Raw genomic sequence first — 17,412 nt, forward strand, 5'->3', positions numbered from 1 at the left:
TACACTACCCTCCACATATATTTATGCATATATTTCTTTTTTAGAGTGTTCCCTAAATTTATGCATACTCTATTTTTGGACACTACCCTCCAAATAATTTTTATAATTTTATCCTTCTAACTTTATACTACTATTTACTAATAATCTATTTAATAATATCCCTCATGTGAGACCCATTTTTCACTATTAATAATTCAAATATTTTTTTTATTAAAATTCCTGTCATGGTCAACCATGCATATTTACGGAGGGAGTATATTTTATGAGTCAAATGTCAAATGCTTTATATCGAAGTCAACTATAATCAAATTATCGATTAAATTGAACTCAAAATGCGAGTAATAACTAATTTTGAAAATCGAGACGATATTTACAAATTCTGATTTTGCTATAATTTCTATTTAAATTATTTATAATTTAATTAAAAACGTATAAATTATACATACTATAAGAATGAAAATACAATTCCCCCCAAAAAAAGTATACTAAACGTCTATACATCTCTTTCATTTACTCCCAAAAATAGCTTCACGAGTCACTAGCCTTATTCCCCTCACCCACAACTCGGCCACTTCAGCTCCACCACAGCAAGAAAAATGAAACTCTTGATTCTTCGTAGTCACCACCCGGAACAACCCTTGATCCTCACCGTCGCTCTTCCTCCGCCGGTTCCACCGGAACGTCGAGCTCGGGCCCACCTCGGCCCCTCGACAGATCACATTCCTCCGGCTCGACTTCCCCCAGCTCAACACCCCTCCGGCCTCCACCATCCGCAACACCTTGGCGTGGGGCGTCCCCTTCCCCGCCTTGGTGTGCTTCTTCACGCGAGCCCCTCCCGTCACTAGCTCGCGAGCAAGCTTGTCGAGTATCACCCGCTCCGCCCCGGCCCCGTCCGCCAGCGAGAGCGCGGTCTCGTGCCTCGCGTTTTTCAAATCGCACTTCGCCCCCAACGAGATCAGAAGCTCACACATACTCCCATCGCCTGATCTAGCTGCCAACATCAATGGACTATATCCATCGCAATTGAGGAGATTAACATCGAAGCCATTACTCACTAGTTCTTGAACCAAATCTTGGTTTCCGAAGCGAGCAGCACGATGCAGATCGGGCTTGATCGTATCACCATTCGTAGATGATAAAATCTCTGCAAATGCATCTCTTTTTTGGCTTGCTTTTGCTAAGCTGATCGCCGTCTCGCCGTACTTATTCTGCAGCTCCACATCAGCTCCGGCATTCACGAGCAGCCTAAAGATCTCGACATGACCACCTGCGGCAGCAACCATCACCGCAGAGAATCCAGCATCATCTCTCTCATCAATGTCCAAATCTTGATGCTTGATCAGTTTCGTCATGGCCTCCACATCATTTGCTCGAGCCACAAACAGCAGAGACGAAAACGCCTCAGGATTGCTTGATCGTGCAATTTTCCCAGCTCGAATCACCTCCAAAACCGCCTGCTGGAAGACGAGGCTCCACCGTGCTAGTCCAGCAATTGACATTGCAGACTGACCGGTGACGTTACACAAGCCAAAATCAGACCCTGCTGAAGCCACAAGCTTGAGGCACTCCTCGTGCTTGTGTCGAGCACACATCATCAACGCAGTCTCCCCACACCCCGTTCTGGAGTTCACATCACAGCCGGCATTGATCAAGAGGCGAAGAATCGTGGCCAGCCCGAGGCGGGCAGCCAAGTGTACGGGGCGTATGTCTGCATTCTGAGATGTTTGGATTGGGGATTCTGTGTCGGCAGCGCCGCTGCTCAAGAGCACCTCGAGAGCTCTCGCGTTGCCACATAGGATCGCGTGGTGGAGGATCGTCCTCCCTAGATGGGGGAGGTTAGGAGAGGAGTGTTGCAGGAGCATGCGCAGGATAGCACCACTAGCTTCGAAATACTCCACTGCGCACCATATGATGGGATATGGCTCGGCCAAACCAGCTCCCACTCGGAACTCCTCACCTGTGGCTAAGTCCCATGACCAAGCTCCCAACGTAACCTTAGCATCTCTTCTGCATCCCATCTTTCACCACGAGCATAACAACAAGTTAATTTTCAGACAACAAATCAACGTAGAATGTTAGCTAGAATATGATTACATTTAACAGCAGCTGAACAACTGAAGTTTGTCGGCTAACAACAGCTGCAGCAAGCGCGTTGCAATCGACATTGGCGTGGAGAGAAGGCTTGGAGGATTGCAGCAGCATCCTTGTATTTGCATTAGCATCAGCTCCATTCTGCAGCATCAACAAAATGAACATCTTTAAAATTTCCATCTTCACTAATGAATCAAACAAAGATTGATCAACTCATAATGCACCTTAATGAGAGCTGCAACGGAATCAACGAATCCCCTGCTCGAGGCAACGACAAGGGCGTGGACAGCAACGTGAGGGCGGATCATGTCCGAAGCCATGAGCAGCTCGGCAGCTCTGGCCCGCCCCAAGTTGCACGCCTCCAGCAACGCCTCCTCGCAGGCTGCCTGAGCCGCCCCGCCGTTCAATAGTATCTTCAACACCTCGATGTGGCCTTCCCTCACTGCAGCAGTTGTTGCATACCCTCGAAACAGTTTTTGGTTCACATTCGCCCCAACACTCTGTTTTCATTAAAAAAAAATGATGAATATGTTGCTTTCTAGCTTGTCGAAATCAAGAGACAGGTTGAAACAAGTGGAGCCTGTTGTGACGAGGCATATTGCACAAATCAATTTGATTACCACGCTCCAAAGCAACTCAACTTTGACACTTTAGGCCTATTATTGGGCATAAGAAATACAATTGAGAAAGTATTTGTTTAATGCTCACACTAATAATTGCGGTTTTTGATACATATTAGGTTTTCGCTGAGAAAACAAATTAAAACGGTAAGATTCAAATTCTCTTCCTAAATCTAGACAAATTACGATAAGAAACAGTGTATTCAATTAAATAGTTTTGGAATTTTGGGGCCGACAAAAATCATGTTATTGATTGACTTGGTAAAATAGAATATATAATTAAAATAAAACTATATTAAGCTCTATGGATTCATCCTAAAAAGGTCTAATAGTCTGATGATAGGTAGTAGAAAATCAAACATGCACACCTGAAACAGATTCAAATAGGATCAGATAAACTCTTAGATATTGCTCAATTTCATTTGAGAGTAATAATTCTTCAGAATATCGCTCAATAATTAATCTCATATTAATAATTCTGGAATAATACTTTTATTAACAAACTCAAAACATATTTGGAATTTGCAATTGAATCCTGAGAAACTTGCTACAATAATTCTATATTTTTTTTTCAAATTTAGCTTGATATTTTATTTTAAGAACTTTGATGCAAGCATGAATCAGTTTTTCACAATAAATTCAAACGAGTCCACCAATAATTGTCTCGCTGCTGATGATCATGTTACAGGTATGATTATATTTTAAATCATATAAAACGCATATCGCCAGAATTAATGCTAAATTTTGACTCAGCAAATTACGACATTCAAATCAAATGCAGAGAAACGTAAAATAATCACGTAATTACCAGTAATTTTTTGACGAGTGCGAGATTTCCGTTATGAGCGGCGAGGAAGAGAGCGGTGACGTCAGTCCTGAACTCTTCGAACTCGACGCGAACTTCACTCGCCGATTCGCCGTTCAACACGACCTCTGTTTTTCTGGATTTCAGGCAAACTGTTCCGATGAAATTAACGTCGACGGATGGATGAGAAACGAGCTCGGAAGCTCGGCGGAGATCGTCGGATTGAGTCGCAATGACTAGCCGCTGAGAAACAGGCTCGTCGTCGTATTCAGCGCGAAGTCTCGTCACCGGAAAAATCTGTTGTTTCTTTCCGATCAAGTACTGGCCTCCACCGCCGGCGGTGCTGGTGAATACTTCAGTCATTTCTGCTCTTTTTTAGCGCACGAGCTTCAGAATATGGTGATTTTGCTCCGACTGCAGAATGTTGGATTGTGGAGAAACAGAGAGAAGCTCAAGGATGTGTGTGTGTGTGTGTGTGTGTGTGTGAGAGAGAGAGAGAGAGAGAGAGAGAGAGAGTTTGGAGTTTGGAGTGTGAAAGAGGAGGATGTATAAAACGTGATGGACCAAATCTTTTAAAGTTTTATAATTTTTTTGTGATAATCATAATCTAATGCTAAAATACAAATTCGTTGATGATTTAGTGATAATGACACTATTATATTGTGATTTTTCCTCCTTTGACGAAATCAAATTTGTCAATGAGAAACGAGCTACACACTATTGCATGAGCATCCATTTCACGTAATATTTGTTTATTGGATTTATAAAACTCATAACTTTGTATTTGAAATTTAATCTTTTTTTTCAGAGTGAAGTTAACTATCAACCATGTGTTAATTTGTTGCATAACACTTCGAATAATGTGTCTCAAATAAAGATTCGAAAAAGAATAAACGAATTTTATAATAGAATGATTCTTATTTATTGAATCCTTTACGTAGGTTTTGAGTTGAGATTTTCGAATTATGCAATTATATTATATTTTCAAAATTTTATTTTGCTAACTCATCAACGGTTATAAAATATTAATAAAGTCTTCATAATATTATAAAATACTAATGCAGTTCAAATAAAAACTCGAGAACTTATGAAACAATAAATTTAATTATCCAACGAATACCATTTCTCACATTCTATAACAACCAAATGTATATATATTCTACAAAGATATAAGCATTGGCTACCATTTTTTTTACTTGGGTATTATATAAATATCAAAAAATATATACTACTACTATTTATAATAAAACCAACCAACATGACTATCTCGTATCGAGAGGAGTTTATATGATCTACATCTAAAAAATGAAATTAATTTACTTAGATATTATCGTATAAATATCAAAATATACTATTTATAAAAAAATGGGCAATTTTTAATCTAAAGAGTGTTGTTAAATCATCACATCGTTTTATGCCATTAGTGTGTTGGGGGCATAAAAATCATCACATCGTTGGTGAATTAATTAAATAGATTAACCGGCTAAGCAAAGATATGATGATGGAAGAGTTCTCCATTGCTAAACACCAAATTAACTAATCTTTCTTCAATTTTATAATCACACTTATCCGGATTTGGCCTGCATCATCCCCAAAGGCAACCACCAACAAAGGACACGAATCATATAATAATATTAATTAAAATATAATTAATTTTGTTTTGCCTAAATCGAGAACAACGGCACACTACAAAATGACATAATATGAAATCATTGATGACATATATATATCTCATGCTTAAACTTTTAATTAGAGAAGCACGTACTAGTCGATATACACCACCAATCTTGATTTACAGTTATGCCAATTATTATATACAACAAGTCGATATATTTTTTATTTTTTTTTATTTTGTTTTAACCTCAAAAAATATTTTTTTTGTATCGAAATTCCAATAATGAAAACGCAATAAATATTGAATATTAAATATTGAATTATGTTAAATAAAATCAGATACTTAATTATATACCGAATTAAGTTTATAAATTAATATACGGTAAAACGAACAAAATTTAACGAAGTTTACAACCATTTATGAATCCGAAAATTATATTTATTTAAAATCTTAAAAATTTAGGGCCGTGGCCATAAAAAAATTGAGTTCGAATAGTTTGAAACGAATAACTCTGAGTAAATTGATCTGATTGACATTTATATTTACGAATTTTCCATGGATAGACTCACATTTTATCATATGGTGATTTTATTCATAGTCCCTAATTTACTCTTCATAGCTTCTTATTTAATAAAATATTAATAAAAATACTACCTTATCTTTATATAAATATTAAAAAATATTAACATATTTAGTATTTATGGAGAGTAAAATGGGGCTAGGGCCTAGGAATAGAATACCCTTTATCCTATATTCCTATATATTATTACGACAAAAACCCACATATCAAATGGCCCTCTATTTTTAAATGTAAAGCAATGTAAGCCCAGTCGAAGCTCAAGCCCGTTAATGGAAATAAAGCCCAATAATTTTTTTAAAATATAAGGCCCAAAATAATTTTGCCTTTTTCCCAAGGGATCCAAAATGACTTTTTAAGCATTATGTTGCCACAGAAGCTCCACGATATTTCCACGTGTCCATTTCTATGATCGCAGAGAGATCGTTGCTTCTTCACCGTTGATCCTCACATTAGTCAAATCGGAAAAGAAAATCCCATCTCGATCGTCGTTTGCTCATCCTCACCGAAATTATCGTAGGCTTGCCCACATAAGGACTGCCTCAGCTCGCTTTCTATTTCGACTCCTCTCCCACTCTCTCTCTCATCGCCCTCACTTCTCTCTCTCAAGCGCTCGTAATCATATTCGTGGTCTCGGATCAATCGCAGCTGCTCTGCTTGTACAATTTTGATGCCATCATGGTACGCGTTGTTTCTGAATCTAACTGATACTTCATTTGTTTTTTCGTTTTTTATTTTTATTTTTTACTATTCAATTATTTCTGAATGACTGTCTGGTTTTACGTGAAATTTGGATCTCACTCGTGGGATTAATTGAAAATGCAAAGTTTCGAAGTATCAATTTATTCATCGAGGAGCTGAAGAAACGAAGCTCTAACCCTTTTTAATTGGAAATAGATGACGAGTGAATTTGGGATGAGAAAAATTATGTTTCACTGCAAATAGATCGAACCCTAGTTTATTTATTTATTTTAAGGCCTCTGATTTGCAAACGGTTCTACTTGAGTGTTTCTGGGCGTGAGCTGATGTCATTAGAAAATGGGGAAGAGTTATAGTTTATGTAGGTAAAATAGCTTTAATTGAAATTCCTTTCTTAAGAATGAGGTACATTGCAGTTTGTAGTTTATGCCTTAATTTCCGAGGTGCTGTGGAGTTTCATTCAATTGATTGATAGAGGGTTTGAGGGTTTGAGGTAATTTCGAAATCTGTTGAGCTTAGCTAGTGTGCTTGCATCTGGGACAATATTTTGAAGTCCTTTCCCTATGCTAGTCGGTCAACAAGTTGTCCTTGCACGCGTGTATTGCAATTTATAACCGGAGAGGGTTTATATTAGATAAGCAGTTGACTCAAGCCTCGTATCCCCTTACATCTCTTGTTTATTGAGACAGCAGAAATTTAGTTCTCCACATGTTTAATAAAGTATAGATGATAGCAGCTATCCTTGAAGTCTTTGAGTGTCTTTGTTCTCGTGTATATAATACTGTTTGGTTCACTTACCCCCTTGGGTATCTGGTTTTGCTTATGTTTTAATTATAAATGTTTCAAAAGTAGCATGTATTATGAATTCCTTTGCAGTAGAAGGGATTTCCATAAACTTCAAAATTATGGCCTGAAACTAAACTTTTGATTTGCCATTACTATTTTAATGCTTCAACAGGCTCCTATGAAGGGCATCCTTTCTCTACAAAAGACTGCTTTTGTCCAGCGCTCCAGTGAGAATTTGGGCCTCGTGCGTAGATTACTTAGCACACAGGCTGCTACAACTTCTGCCACGCCACAGCCTCCGCCCCCTCCGCCCCCTCCAGAGAAGACCCACTTTGGCGGCCTGAAAGATGAGGATCGCATATTCACTAACGTATATGGTTTGCATGATCCGTTCCTGAAAGGTGCAATGAAACGTGGAGACTGGTACAGGACAAAAGATTTAGTTGTTAAAGGAGCTGATTGGATTGTCAATGAAATGAAGAAATCGGGTCTAAGAGGCCGTGGTGGTGCTGGATTTCCCTCTGGGCTTAAATGGTCCTTTATGCCAAAGGCATCTGATGGCCGCCCTTCCTATCTTGTTGTTAATGCTGATGAAAGTGAACCTGGAACATGTAAAGATAGAGAAATTATGCGACATGATCCTCATAAACTGCTAGAAGGTTGTTTAATTGCGGGAGTTGGGATGAGGGCTAGTGCTGCATATATTTATATTCGTGGCGAGTATGTGAATGAAAGGCTGAATCTTGAGAAAGCCAGGAAAGAAGCTTATGCAGCTGGATTGTTGGGAAAGAATGCATGTGGATCAGGTTATGATTTTGATGTGCATATCCACTTTGGTGCTGGAGCTTATATATGTGGTGAAGAGACAGCTCTTTTAGAGAGCCTTGAGGGTAAGCAAGGAAAGCCCAGGTTGAAGCCTCCTTTTCCAGCCAATGCTGGGCTATACGGTTGCCCCACAACTGTTACAAACGTTGAAACAGTGGCTGTTTCACCCACCATTTTGAGGCGGGGCCCGGAGTGGTTTGCTAGTTTTGGCAGGAAAAACAATTCTGGAACAAAACTTTTCTGCATCTCAGGGCATGTAAACAAGCCTTGTACTGTTGAAGAGGAGATGAGTATTCCATTGAAAGAGCTTCTAGAGAGACACTGTGGTGGTGTTCGTGGTGGATGGGACAATTTACTTGCTGTTATTCCAGGCGGTTCATCGGTTCCGCTGATTCCCAAGCACTTATGTGAGGATGTGCTCATGGATTTTGATGCACTTAAAGCCGTTCAGTCAGGGTTGGGAACTGCTGCTGTCATTGTGATGGACAAATCCACTGATGTTGTTGATGCTATTGCTAGACTCTCTTACTTCTACAAGCATGAGAGTTGCGGCCAGTGTACACCTTGCAGAGAAGGTACTGGATGGCTCTGGATGATTATGGAGAGAATGAAGGTAGGAAACGCAAAGCTGGAGGAGATTGACATGCTCCAGGAAGTGACCAAGCAGATTGAAGGGCACACCATTTGTGCGTTGGGTGATGCTGCTGCTTGGCCAGTTCAGGGACTTATTAGGCACTTCAGGCCAGAAATGGAAAGGAGGATCAAGGAGAGAGCCGACAGAGAGTTACAACAGGCTGCTGCTGCTTGATCTCTATGAAGGTTGGTGCCATAACAAAAAGTTGCATGCCTATTTGTGTACTGTGATATGTGTGGCAGTGTGAAGTGTTGTTAAAATTGACCTAGGTGGAACATAGCCGCCTCAACATTAGAATAGTTTCTGAATCTCACAAACTAGGAATTTCACATACATGTTTACATTGATCTACTTCAATGCACCTTATCACAGATTAGGAATTTCACAGAAATGTTTACATTGATGATTATCACAGACCAATCTATTTCAATGCACCTTATCCTGAAGTCTTTCCTGGCTTAGGTGCTTTGCACTTTCTGATGTTGCAATACACCCTAGAATAGTAGAAGAGTAGTTGATGTTTCCACAGCTTAGACAGTGCCAATCACCTTCACAAAATCCAAGTCACCTTCACGATGCCGAATAATATTCCTTAGTTCTATTCTTGAATCTGAACTTTGATGCTTATGATCTTCATGATTTCGCGAACAAGCTATCCTGTTATCTTAAAACGAACTTGAAGTTTTTATGTAACATATTTTCTGGTTCTGCAGGGATCACATTTGCTGTTAGATTACATCGAATAAGCTCTTAGAAGATTTCAGAATTTGATCAATCCTTCCAGCTATATTCAACTTTTGATGGTTGTATCGTATATGACTGCATCGAAATTCTACTTTTATATGTTTTAAGTTCTTCTTTGAAGGATTAGGCTTAAGCATGTTACTTGAAGTTTCATTCTATCTGGATTTTTATTGGTTGAAGAACCTTTCAAACATTTTGTCTGTGTGTAATTTTGGCAATAATTTTGGAAGGCATATGTTAATGTCTTTTATACTCAAAAATATTGATTTGCTCAAATCTCAGACGTCTCGAAATGTTTTACTATTTGATTTTGATTGATTTGTGATTTTATATAATGATCTTTTATTATTAGTTACTTTTAGTTTTCAAAAAACCAACACATCCAAGATCCTATTAAAAAGATATTTAATACTAAAGCAATTAAAAAATATAAATCTTGATTATTCTTGTAAAAATGATTATTCTTGCAAAAGTAAAAGTACTCCCTTCGTTCCATTTCAATAGGCTCATTTCTTTTTGGGCACGGAGATTAAGAAACTACAAAACTGGTAGAAAACTGGTGTGGTTCACACCAATTAAATACACATTTTTTACTCAAAATGAAAAATGAGCCTATTAGAGTGGGACATCTCAAAAAGGAAAATAAGCTTATTGGAGTGGGACGGCGGGAATAATAATAATAAATAAAATGATAGTTGAGTTTTTCCTAAGAGTGTGAATAATATAAACAGACAAAGACTCGTGTATTTAGGAAGAGTTAATATACTATAAGAATACTCACTTTCATATAGCAAAAATAAATTTTACCCACTCAAATAATTTTTTTTTAAATATCACTTTTTGTGTTAAAGGACTAAATTACCCTTAAGATTAAAATTAAAAAAATACTCACTCTTAATCCCTATCACTTTCTCTCTCTCTTTGAAAAACGTCTCTCTCTCCCTCCCCCTTTCTTTCTCTCTTCCGGCGATCAGATCTCTGCCGCCGCCCTCGATTACTTAAAGAGTTTTTGGAACTTCTAATTACTTTTTACTGATTTGCATTTAACAACATATTTTTTTTTGGCGTTAATTGACTGTAAATCAACGAACTATTAGTGAATTTTGGTATTTTTTCAACTATATAAAGTTGTAATATAAATATATAAACTTTAGCCCATTTCGAAATTTGCCGTGAATTTTAATTTCATTCAAATTAAAAAATATATTACAAATTAAAGATGGTATAATATATATACATCGTATTAAAATAACTTACACAAAATCTCCTGTACACCCGGGTGTACGGTACACCCAGGGTATTAGTGTCATTTCGATAACATGATTGTGTCATTTAGTGTTAGTGTCATTTTGAAATAGTGTTATTTATATAACATGTTAGTGTCATTTGTAAAATAAAATAGTGTTAGTGTCATTCCAAAATAATGTTAGTGTTAGTGTTATTTACATCCGGGTGTACGGTACACCCGAGTGTACATGAGACCACCTCAATAACTTATACAGTCCAAAGTTTATGAATGTACCATATGTTAGAATTCCAATAGCATGAAAACATGATAAAAGTAAGCTTTCCCTTTCTCTGGCATGTTTTGCATTTACTTTGTAATAATTTGTAGCCTCGTCATAGGACCCCACTTAGATATTCTTTATTCTGTAAGTAAAGAAGAAGATGCACCTATTATGCTAAACTCTATTTTTCTGTAACACAGAAATGTTTATCTCAAAGACCGACCTATCTAGTTCAATGTATTTACATTGGTGATTACAGACCAATCTACACCTTATCCTGTAGCCATTCCTGGCCTAGGTACACTGCACACCTTCATGTTGCAAGACTCTCAAAAAGAGAAGTTTAGTGCGCCACAACTTGTACAGAGCCAATCACCTTCACCAAGTATAGATCTTGACCCCTACAGAAATAGATTAAAGCATTTTATGCATCATACTACATTACTACTAACCATTGCATTCAAATTTTGAACAATAATAACCTGAGTTTCCGGAGTTCCCGGCTTAGGTGCATTGCACCTCTTTATGTTGCAATGCATTCGATAGGAGAAGTTTACGTTACCACAGCTTGGACAGTACCAATCGCCTTCACGGAATACAAGCCCGGACACGTGAAATTCTGGTCTAAGTGCTTTGCATTTCTTCATGTTGCAATGCATTCTACTTGAGTAGTTTATATTTCCACAGACTGGACAACACCAATCTCATTCACTAGATCCATGAAGTCTTAGCCCTACAGAATGAGATTAACAAAATTTTGAAATTTCACTGAGGTTTCAAAAAAATTAATATACAAGGTCTTACCATAGGCTGATCAGTAGAAGTAGTACCAGCCACATCAGCTCTAAGAGGTCTTGAGCCCTATAGAATCAGATTAACAAAATTTTGAAATATCACTCGGGTTTCAATAAATTTAATATACAAGGTCTTGAGCCCTACATAAATGTTTACATTGATGTTTATCACACACCTTATCACACACCAATCTACTTTAATACTAAAACAATTAAAAAAAATAAATATTGATTATTCTTGTAAAAGTAAAAGTAATAAATAAAATGATAGTTGAGTTTCTCCTAAGAGTGTGAATAATATAAATAGACAAAGAGTCGTGTATTTAGGAATAACTAATAACTAGGATTATGGGTGGTCTTATGACTCTTATCAGAGATAGGAATTGATCCATTTTTTACGATATACGGCGATACCTATTTAATTAAAATAGTAAAAAAAAATTATATTTTTTAGAATATTATGTTTAGATTATAAAATTCTATAAATTACTTATATTATTTTATAAAATAGCTCTAATAACGATAATAACATTAAATGGAGATGAAATCATTTTATAGTTGGAGACTAATCAAATAAATCACGAGGATCATGACAAAAAAATTTATCTAATGATTATTATTGTTTATTTAAAATTTTCACCAAAATATCTAAATAGTTTTTTTTCAAATTTTCTATTAGTCTTGAAAGAGTTTTTGGAACTTTTAATTACTTTTTACTGATTTGCATTTAACAACATATTTTTTTTTGGCGTTAATTGACTGCAAATCAACGAACTATTAGTGAATTTTGGTATTTTTTCAACTATATAAAGTTGTAATATAAATATATAAACTTTAGCCCATTTCGACATTTGCCCTGAATTTTAATTTTGTTCAAATTAAAAAATATATTCAAATTAAAGATGATATAATATATACACATCGTATTAAAATAACTTACACAAAATCTCCTGTACACCCGGGTGTACGGTACACCCAGAGTATTAGTGTCATAACGATAACATGATAGTGTAATTTAGTGTTAGTGTCATTTCGAGATAGTGTTATTTATATAACATGATAATGTCATTTGTAAAATAAAATAGTGTAAGTGACATTTCAAGATAGTGTTAGTGTTAGTGTTATTTACATCCGGGTGTGCGGTACACCCGGGTGTACATGAGACCACCTCAATAACTTATACAATCCTAAAAAGTTTATGTTGTACAATATATGAGTAGGAACAATTATTGTTCGTTCATTCAAATAAAAATTATATATCGTTGATGTTGTTAGAGTAGGACGAGTAAGTGTTTAAAATGATGTCTTGTATTGGAATATATGATGATTTAAGTAATATATCCTCAATGAGATGGAAAGATGCATAATCATCATTATCACCACCACTTGTTACATCTCTAATACATGTATTTACTAAATATTTTATTTATATTTACTGAACATGCGTGATCAATTTATACAAAAATATGTACTATATAATCCATTAAAAAAATTTATACTCCATCCGTCCCACCATTTTAGTCCCCTCTCATTTATCACACGTATTAAGAAAATGCATTTAATTTTTATGTTTTTATCTTTTATTTATACCCTTATTTATTATTTTCACACATTATTTTCATATTTAAGTGAAGCATTAAATAAGGTTAATTTAGTAAAAATAATATTTTTATATAGTATTAATTAGAAAAGTGGACTATCTTTTTGGGACATCCCAAAATAGAATAAGAGACTAATTTCATGGGACGGAGCGCCAATAGTGGAACACTTTTAATATATCGGGCGTCCGCAAAGAGTGTACCATTTTTATTTTATAGAAATGGTCCCACCATCCACTTTTTCAAAACCAAATTACTTAGTTGATCGAACTTGCAATCGAATTCTCGGATTTCTCATCTTATTGTATGTCGCAGCCCGATTCCCGACACTAGTGATAGTGGGGTACGAGTATCGATACGACTATTTTTAAAAGAATAAAAGATAAGAAGAATAGGTCGAACATCAAGCGGAAGCTCGCATCAAAAGGTGTTAAAGAAATCATTATAAATGAACCCAAGGGTAATTTCGTCAATGTCGTTATAACTTTTTAATTATCAGGAATTTCAAAATCAAAAACAAAACGGGTATCGCTCATTTTTCGTAAGGAATCACAATATGCAGAGTATCGCAGCAAAAGGTGAACCGATTATATGTATGAAGACATATAACCGTGAGTACATTGCTTAAATTCAAAAGAAAATCAAAGTATATCAATCATCAAGACTTTATCGTCAAAATAGAAATACGATAAAGTAAATACATCCTTCAACAATTCCCCACCAGCACCAGACCAATCTCGCTCCTCGCTTAGCCTGCACATTTAGAAATACATGCAGGGCGTGAGTATATAATACTCAGTGGGCAAACGCCGAAAAACAAGAAAGGCGCTCTTAGAGCTATAAGTTTGAAGCTTGCCACATCTCAGCAATACACAGAAATAAGTTAGCATTAAAAGAATCTGTGCATGCAGTTTTCATAATCATGACATCATAAGTAAACGACTGCAGTCAAAGATCTTAACATGTATGTACCACATCTACAACTCATCATTATCAAAGGTACTGAGAAGTAGGCCTCCCTCTCAAGTACCGTGACCGGCCGACCCGAAGACGGCTCGCAGTCACCTCTGTGCACAAAATCCCGCTTGTGGCAGGACCGAATTCGTCTCATCAGTAGAGGGTAACACACAAGCTCAACATCAAAAATTGGCAAGTCAAACAGTTCTCAAATATCATTTAACTCAAATCATTTGATAAGCTCATAACATCATTAAATCATTTTAGAAAGCTCGTACGATAAACGTATACTCAAAATATTGCCCACCTGAAGACCTTACTCAAAAACTCCCGTCAAAGCGGAGTTACTTACTTCCCTGCTCTGCTCGTGTCTTCAGGGATCATCGTCATCATCGTAGGTTCATGTCATAAAATGAATCTCGATTAGAACTCAACGACAAAAACTCATGCCTTAACTCATGCTCTATCTTATATTCTATCTCTTAATCGACTCTACATAACTTCTTCACTCATTTCAAATCCTTAAGTCCAAGGATAGGTTTCAAGAAAAGCATGGTTCTAAGTCTCGATTTATCTTTCATATAAGACTCGTCAAATTTTCACTCAAGCACATAGGTAACACAAACACATAAGGCACATAAGAAAATACAATCAAACATCAACAAATCACGTCCTGTTTTTCCCACTGACTCAACTTCAAAATTTAACACGTTCTGACTCCGACATCTCCTGGACTCCAGACTCATACCAAAAGAAAGGTATTTGAGTCTAGTTTCATTTAAAAAAAAGTAGAGTCAGAAACTCCAAGTGGTTTGGGAGATATGGCGTTTTTACCACGGTCTACCATATTCGGCAGTTTTGAGCAATCGGAAACATTGATTTTTGAAAAATAGTAAACGTTGTCAAACTGAGCTCAAATTTGGTGGATATCTAGCCCATACAGTAAGGTTGATAACATAAAAAGTTGGAAAGCTAGATCATACAGGAAGCTACTGAAATGAATGACTTTGTCCCCTGTTCTCTGAAATTCCCGGTAGAAATGTGCAGATTTGGTTTTGCATTTTATAAAAATAGTAAATCAAGTCCAAATGACTTGAAATTTTACCGGTATGCTCAACACTCATGTAGGGACATTCTGTAAAACTTTCAAAGCCATTCGACATCGACAACCCGTCGATCACAGTAGGTCAGTAGCCTACGAAAAATCACCAAAAACTCATCTCAAACTCTTAAATGCTCAATTCAACATTCCTTCAAAGAAAACCAATCAAAGCTCATTTTAAACACATATAACACTCAAAAACATTCAAAAACATTTAAAATACTCATCATACTCAAATTAACTCTCCTCTTTTACATCTTAACTCAAATCTCAAGGAAAACGTTTCTACAACGTATCAAGTAAATCCTCTTCTCAATTTCATGCTTAAAAACACTCAATCATTCAAAATGACCTCATACTTCATATAACTCATTTTATACACATCAAACCCCTATAATCATACCAACCAAACTTTAATAAAAACTCATATATTCACATAAACTCTCAACAAAAACATGACAACTTCACAAAATGATCATAAATCAATTTGACCTCATTTTATCATTCGTTAACCCCACATCATATGAGAACTCAAAAACTCCTTCAAACTAAACTAAGTCCAAATTTTACTTAGCTTACATTAGACTTAATCAAACATATTAAAATACTAATATCATGCTCAAGAACATATATCTTAAGCTAAATCACTTAATAGACACATAGACAAGAAAGTCCTAATTTTTACCAAACTAAACTCTTTGAAATTTTATAAACTCACATGGATCTTTAATCTCATCATATATCTATCAATTTTAGTCATTTAAACTCACATATACTCCATCCATTTACAAATTAGAGCATAGATACACATAGCCCTAATTTTAGTAAACTAACTCATATCAAAATCATCATTTGACATCATATACTCAATTTACTCCATCAATCATCATCATATACATCTCATGAACTCCTCTTCATCATCAATTCATCACTTTAATCATCAACTCAAAAATTCCCAATTTTGGGTAAACTAAACTATATCAAAGTTTGAATCTCAAAGCATAGCTTTTCAAAACACACATCAATCATCACCAAACATCACATAGATCATTTTTCTCACCTCAAATCAAGGAAAGAAAAAGAAAAAATTTTGAAGTGTAGAACACCTATTTTTCGAAAATTTGAGGAAAAGAAAGGGGGTGATTTTCTTGCTTCAATCTTTCAAGAATACTCATATACAAACTCACACAAATTATATCTATGAATATAGAGATCACTTACCCAAGTTTACACCAAATATCAAATTTTCTCTCTCTAGTCTTGAAGCCAATCTTCAAGGATTCTCTTGAATTCAAGTTGATAAGAGGTGTTTAGGTGGGATTTTGTTGGTGATTTATGTGTTTGGCATATTTTGGTAAAGCTTCGGAGGTCTCATCTATGGTTGGCAATGGAGGAAATATGAGAGAGAAGGGAGAGAGAGAGAGCTCGAAAATGGGTGGAGGGAGAGAGAGAATTATCTTGCAAGATTTGTGAGGATTTTGCCAATCTTGTAAAGATTTGTGAATCTTTAAAGGAGATTTGATATCTTAGGGAATATTTGGCAAATAAATGCATGATCTCTCTCACTCTAATCTCTACACTCTCTCTAATCTCTACTCTCTAAATCTCTACTCTCTCAATCTCTACACTTAGCAATTTGAGGCATTTAATCATATGGTAGAGAAATTAAAATAAAGTGTGAGAAGGGTGATCAATTAATAATCACAATAACTATGGAAATATTACTCATTAATAAAGTACCATAGTATAATTATTCATGTGACCAAAATAAAATAATTATAGCACTAATATTAGTGCACTCACTCAATTATAATATTCCTCATCATAGGAAAAATAATTTAAAAAAATTATGCTTGGAAAAATTTCCATAAACCGGCATCGTTCGATTTCTCGGTAAAAATAAACCGCACTTTCTTTGGAAACTTAATAAAAATTCCCAAGTGCTAAGGTTTCAAATAAAAATCATAATAATATGGTCATATTGACACACGTCACAAAATCACATAATCATTCAGTCACGTAAATTCACATAACATCACATCAAAACAGTCGGCAGA

At 35.9% G+C, this 17,412-nt stretch overlaps 2 protein-coding genes and 1 long non-coding RNA gene across 4 annotated transcripts; 1 reads left to right on the forward strand and 2 right to left on the reverse strand.

Annotated features, from left to right (window-relative positions):
* Nucleotides 1-383: 383 nt before the first annotated feature.
* LOC131025399 (uncharacterized) lies at nt 384-4,062 on the reverse strand. Its single transcript, XM_057955140.1, has 4 exons — nt 3,520-4,062; nt 2,316-2,591; nt 2,095-2,232; nt 384-2,018 (listed from the first exon to the last, which is right to left on the reverse strand). Exons 1-4 carry the CDS (start codon nt 3,877-3,879, stop codon nt 507-509), a joined length of 2,286 nt encoding a protein of 761 aa, XP_057811123.1. The 5' UTR covers nt 3,880-4,062; the 3' UTR covers nt 384-506.
* Nucleotides 4,063-6,140: 2,078 nt separating this feature from the next.
* Nucleotides 6,141-9,672, forward strand: LOC131025401 (NADH dehydrogenase [ubiquinone] flavoprotein 1, mitochondrial). Of its 2 annotated transcripts, XM_057955141.1 has the most exons (3): nt 6,141-6,389; nt 7,366-8,837; nt 9,366-9,672. In XM_057955141.1, exons 1-2 carry the CDS (start codon nt 6,387-6,389, stop codon nt 8,824-8,826), a joined length of 1,464 nt encoding a protein of 487 aa, XP_057811124.1. In that variant the 5' UTR covers nt 6,141-6,386; the 3' UTR covers nt 8,827-8,837; nt 9,366-9,672. The 2 variants fall into 2 exon arrangements, with proteins under 2 accessions (XP_057811124.1, XP_057811125.1); XM_057955142.1 differs by having other exon boundaries at nt 6,212-6,389; nt 7,366-9,672.
* Nucleotides 9,673-13,769: 4,097 nt separating this feature from the next.
* On the reverse strand, nt 13,770-16,844 carry LOC131025402 (uncharacterized). Its single transcript, XR_009102165.1, has 3 exons — nt 16,577-16,844; nt 14,561-14,624; nt 13,770-14,049 (listed from the first exon to the last, which is right to left on the reverse strand). It is a non-coding gene; the product is annotated as an uncharacterized LOC131025402 (long non-coding RNA).
* Between the last annotated feature and the right edge of the window lie 568 nt (nt 16,845-17,412).

The sequence above is a fragment of the Salvia miltiorrhiza genome, chromosome 5, assembly GCF_028751815.1.
Source record: "Salvia miltiorrhiza cultivar Shanhuang (shh) chromosome 5, IMPLAD_Smil_shh, whole genome shotgun sequence".
NCBI lineage: Eukaryota > Viridiplantae > Streptophyta > Magnoliopsida > Lamiales > Lamiaceae > Salvia > Salvia miltiorrhiza.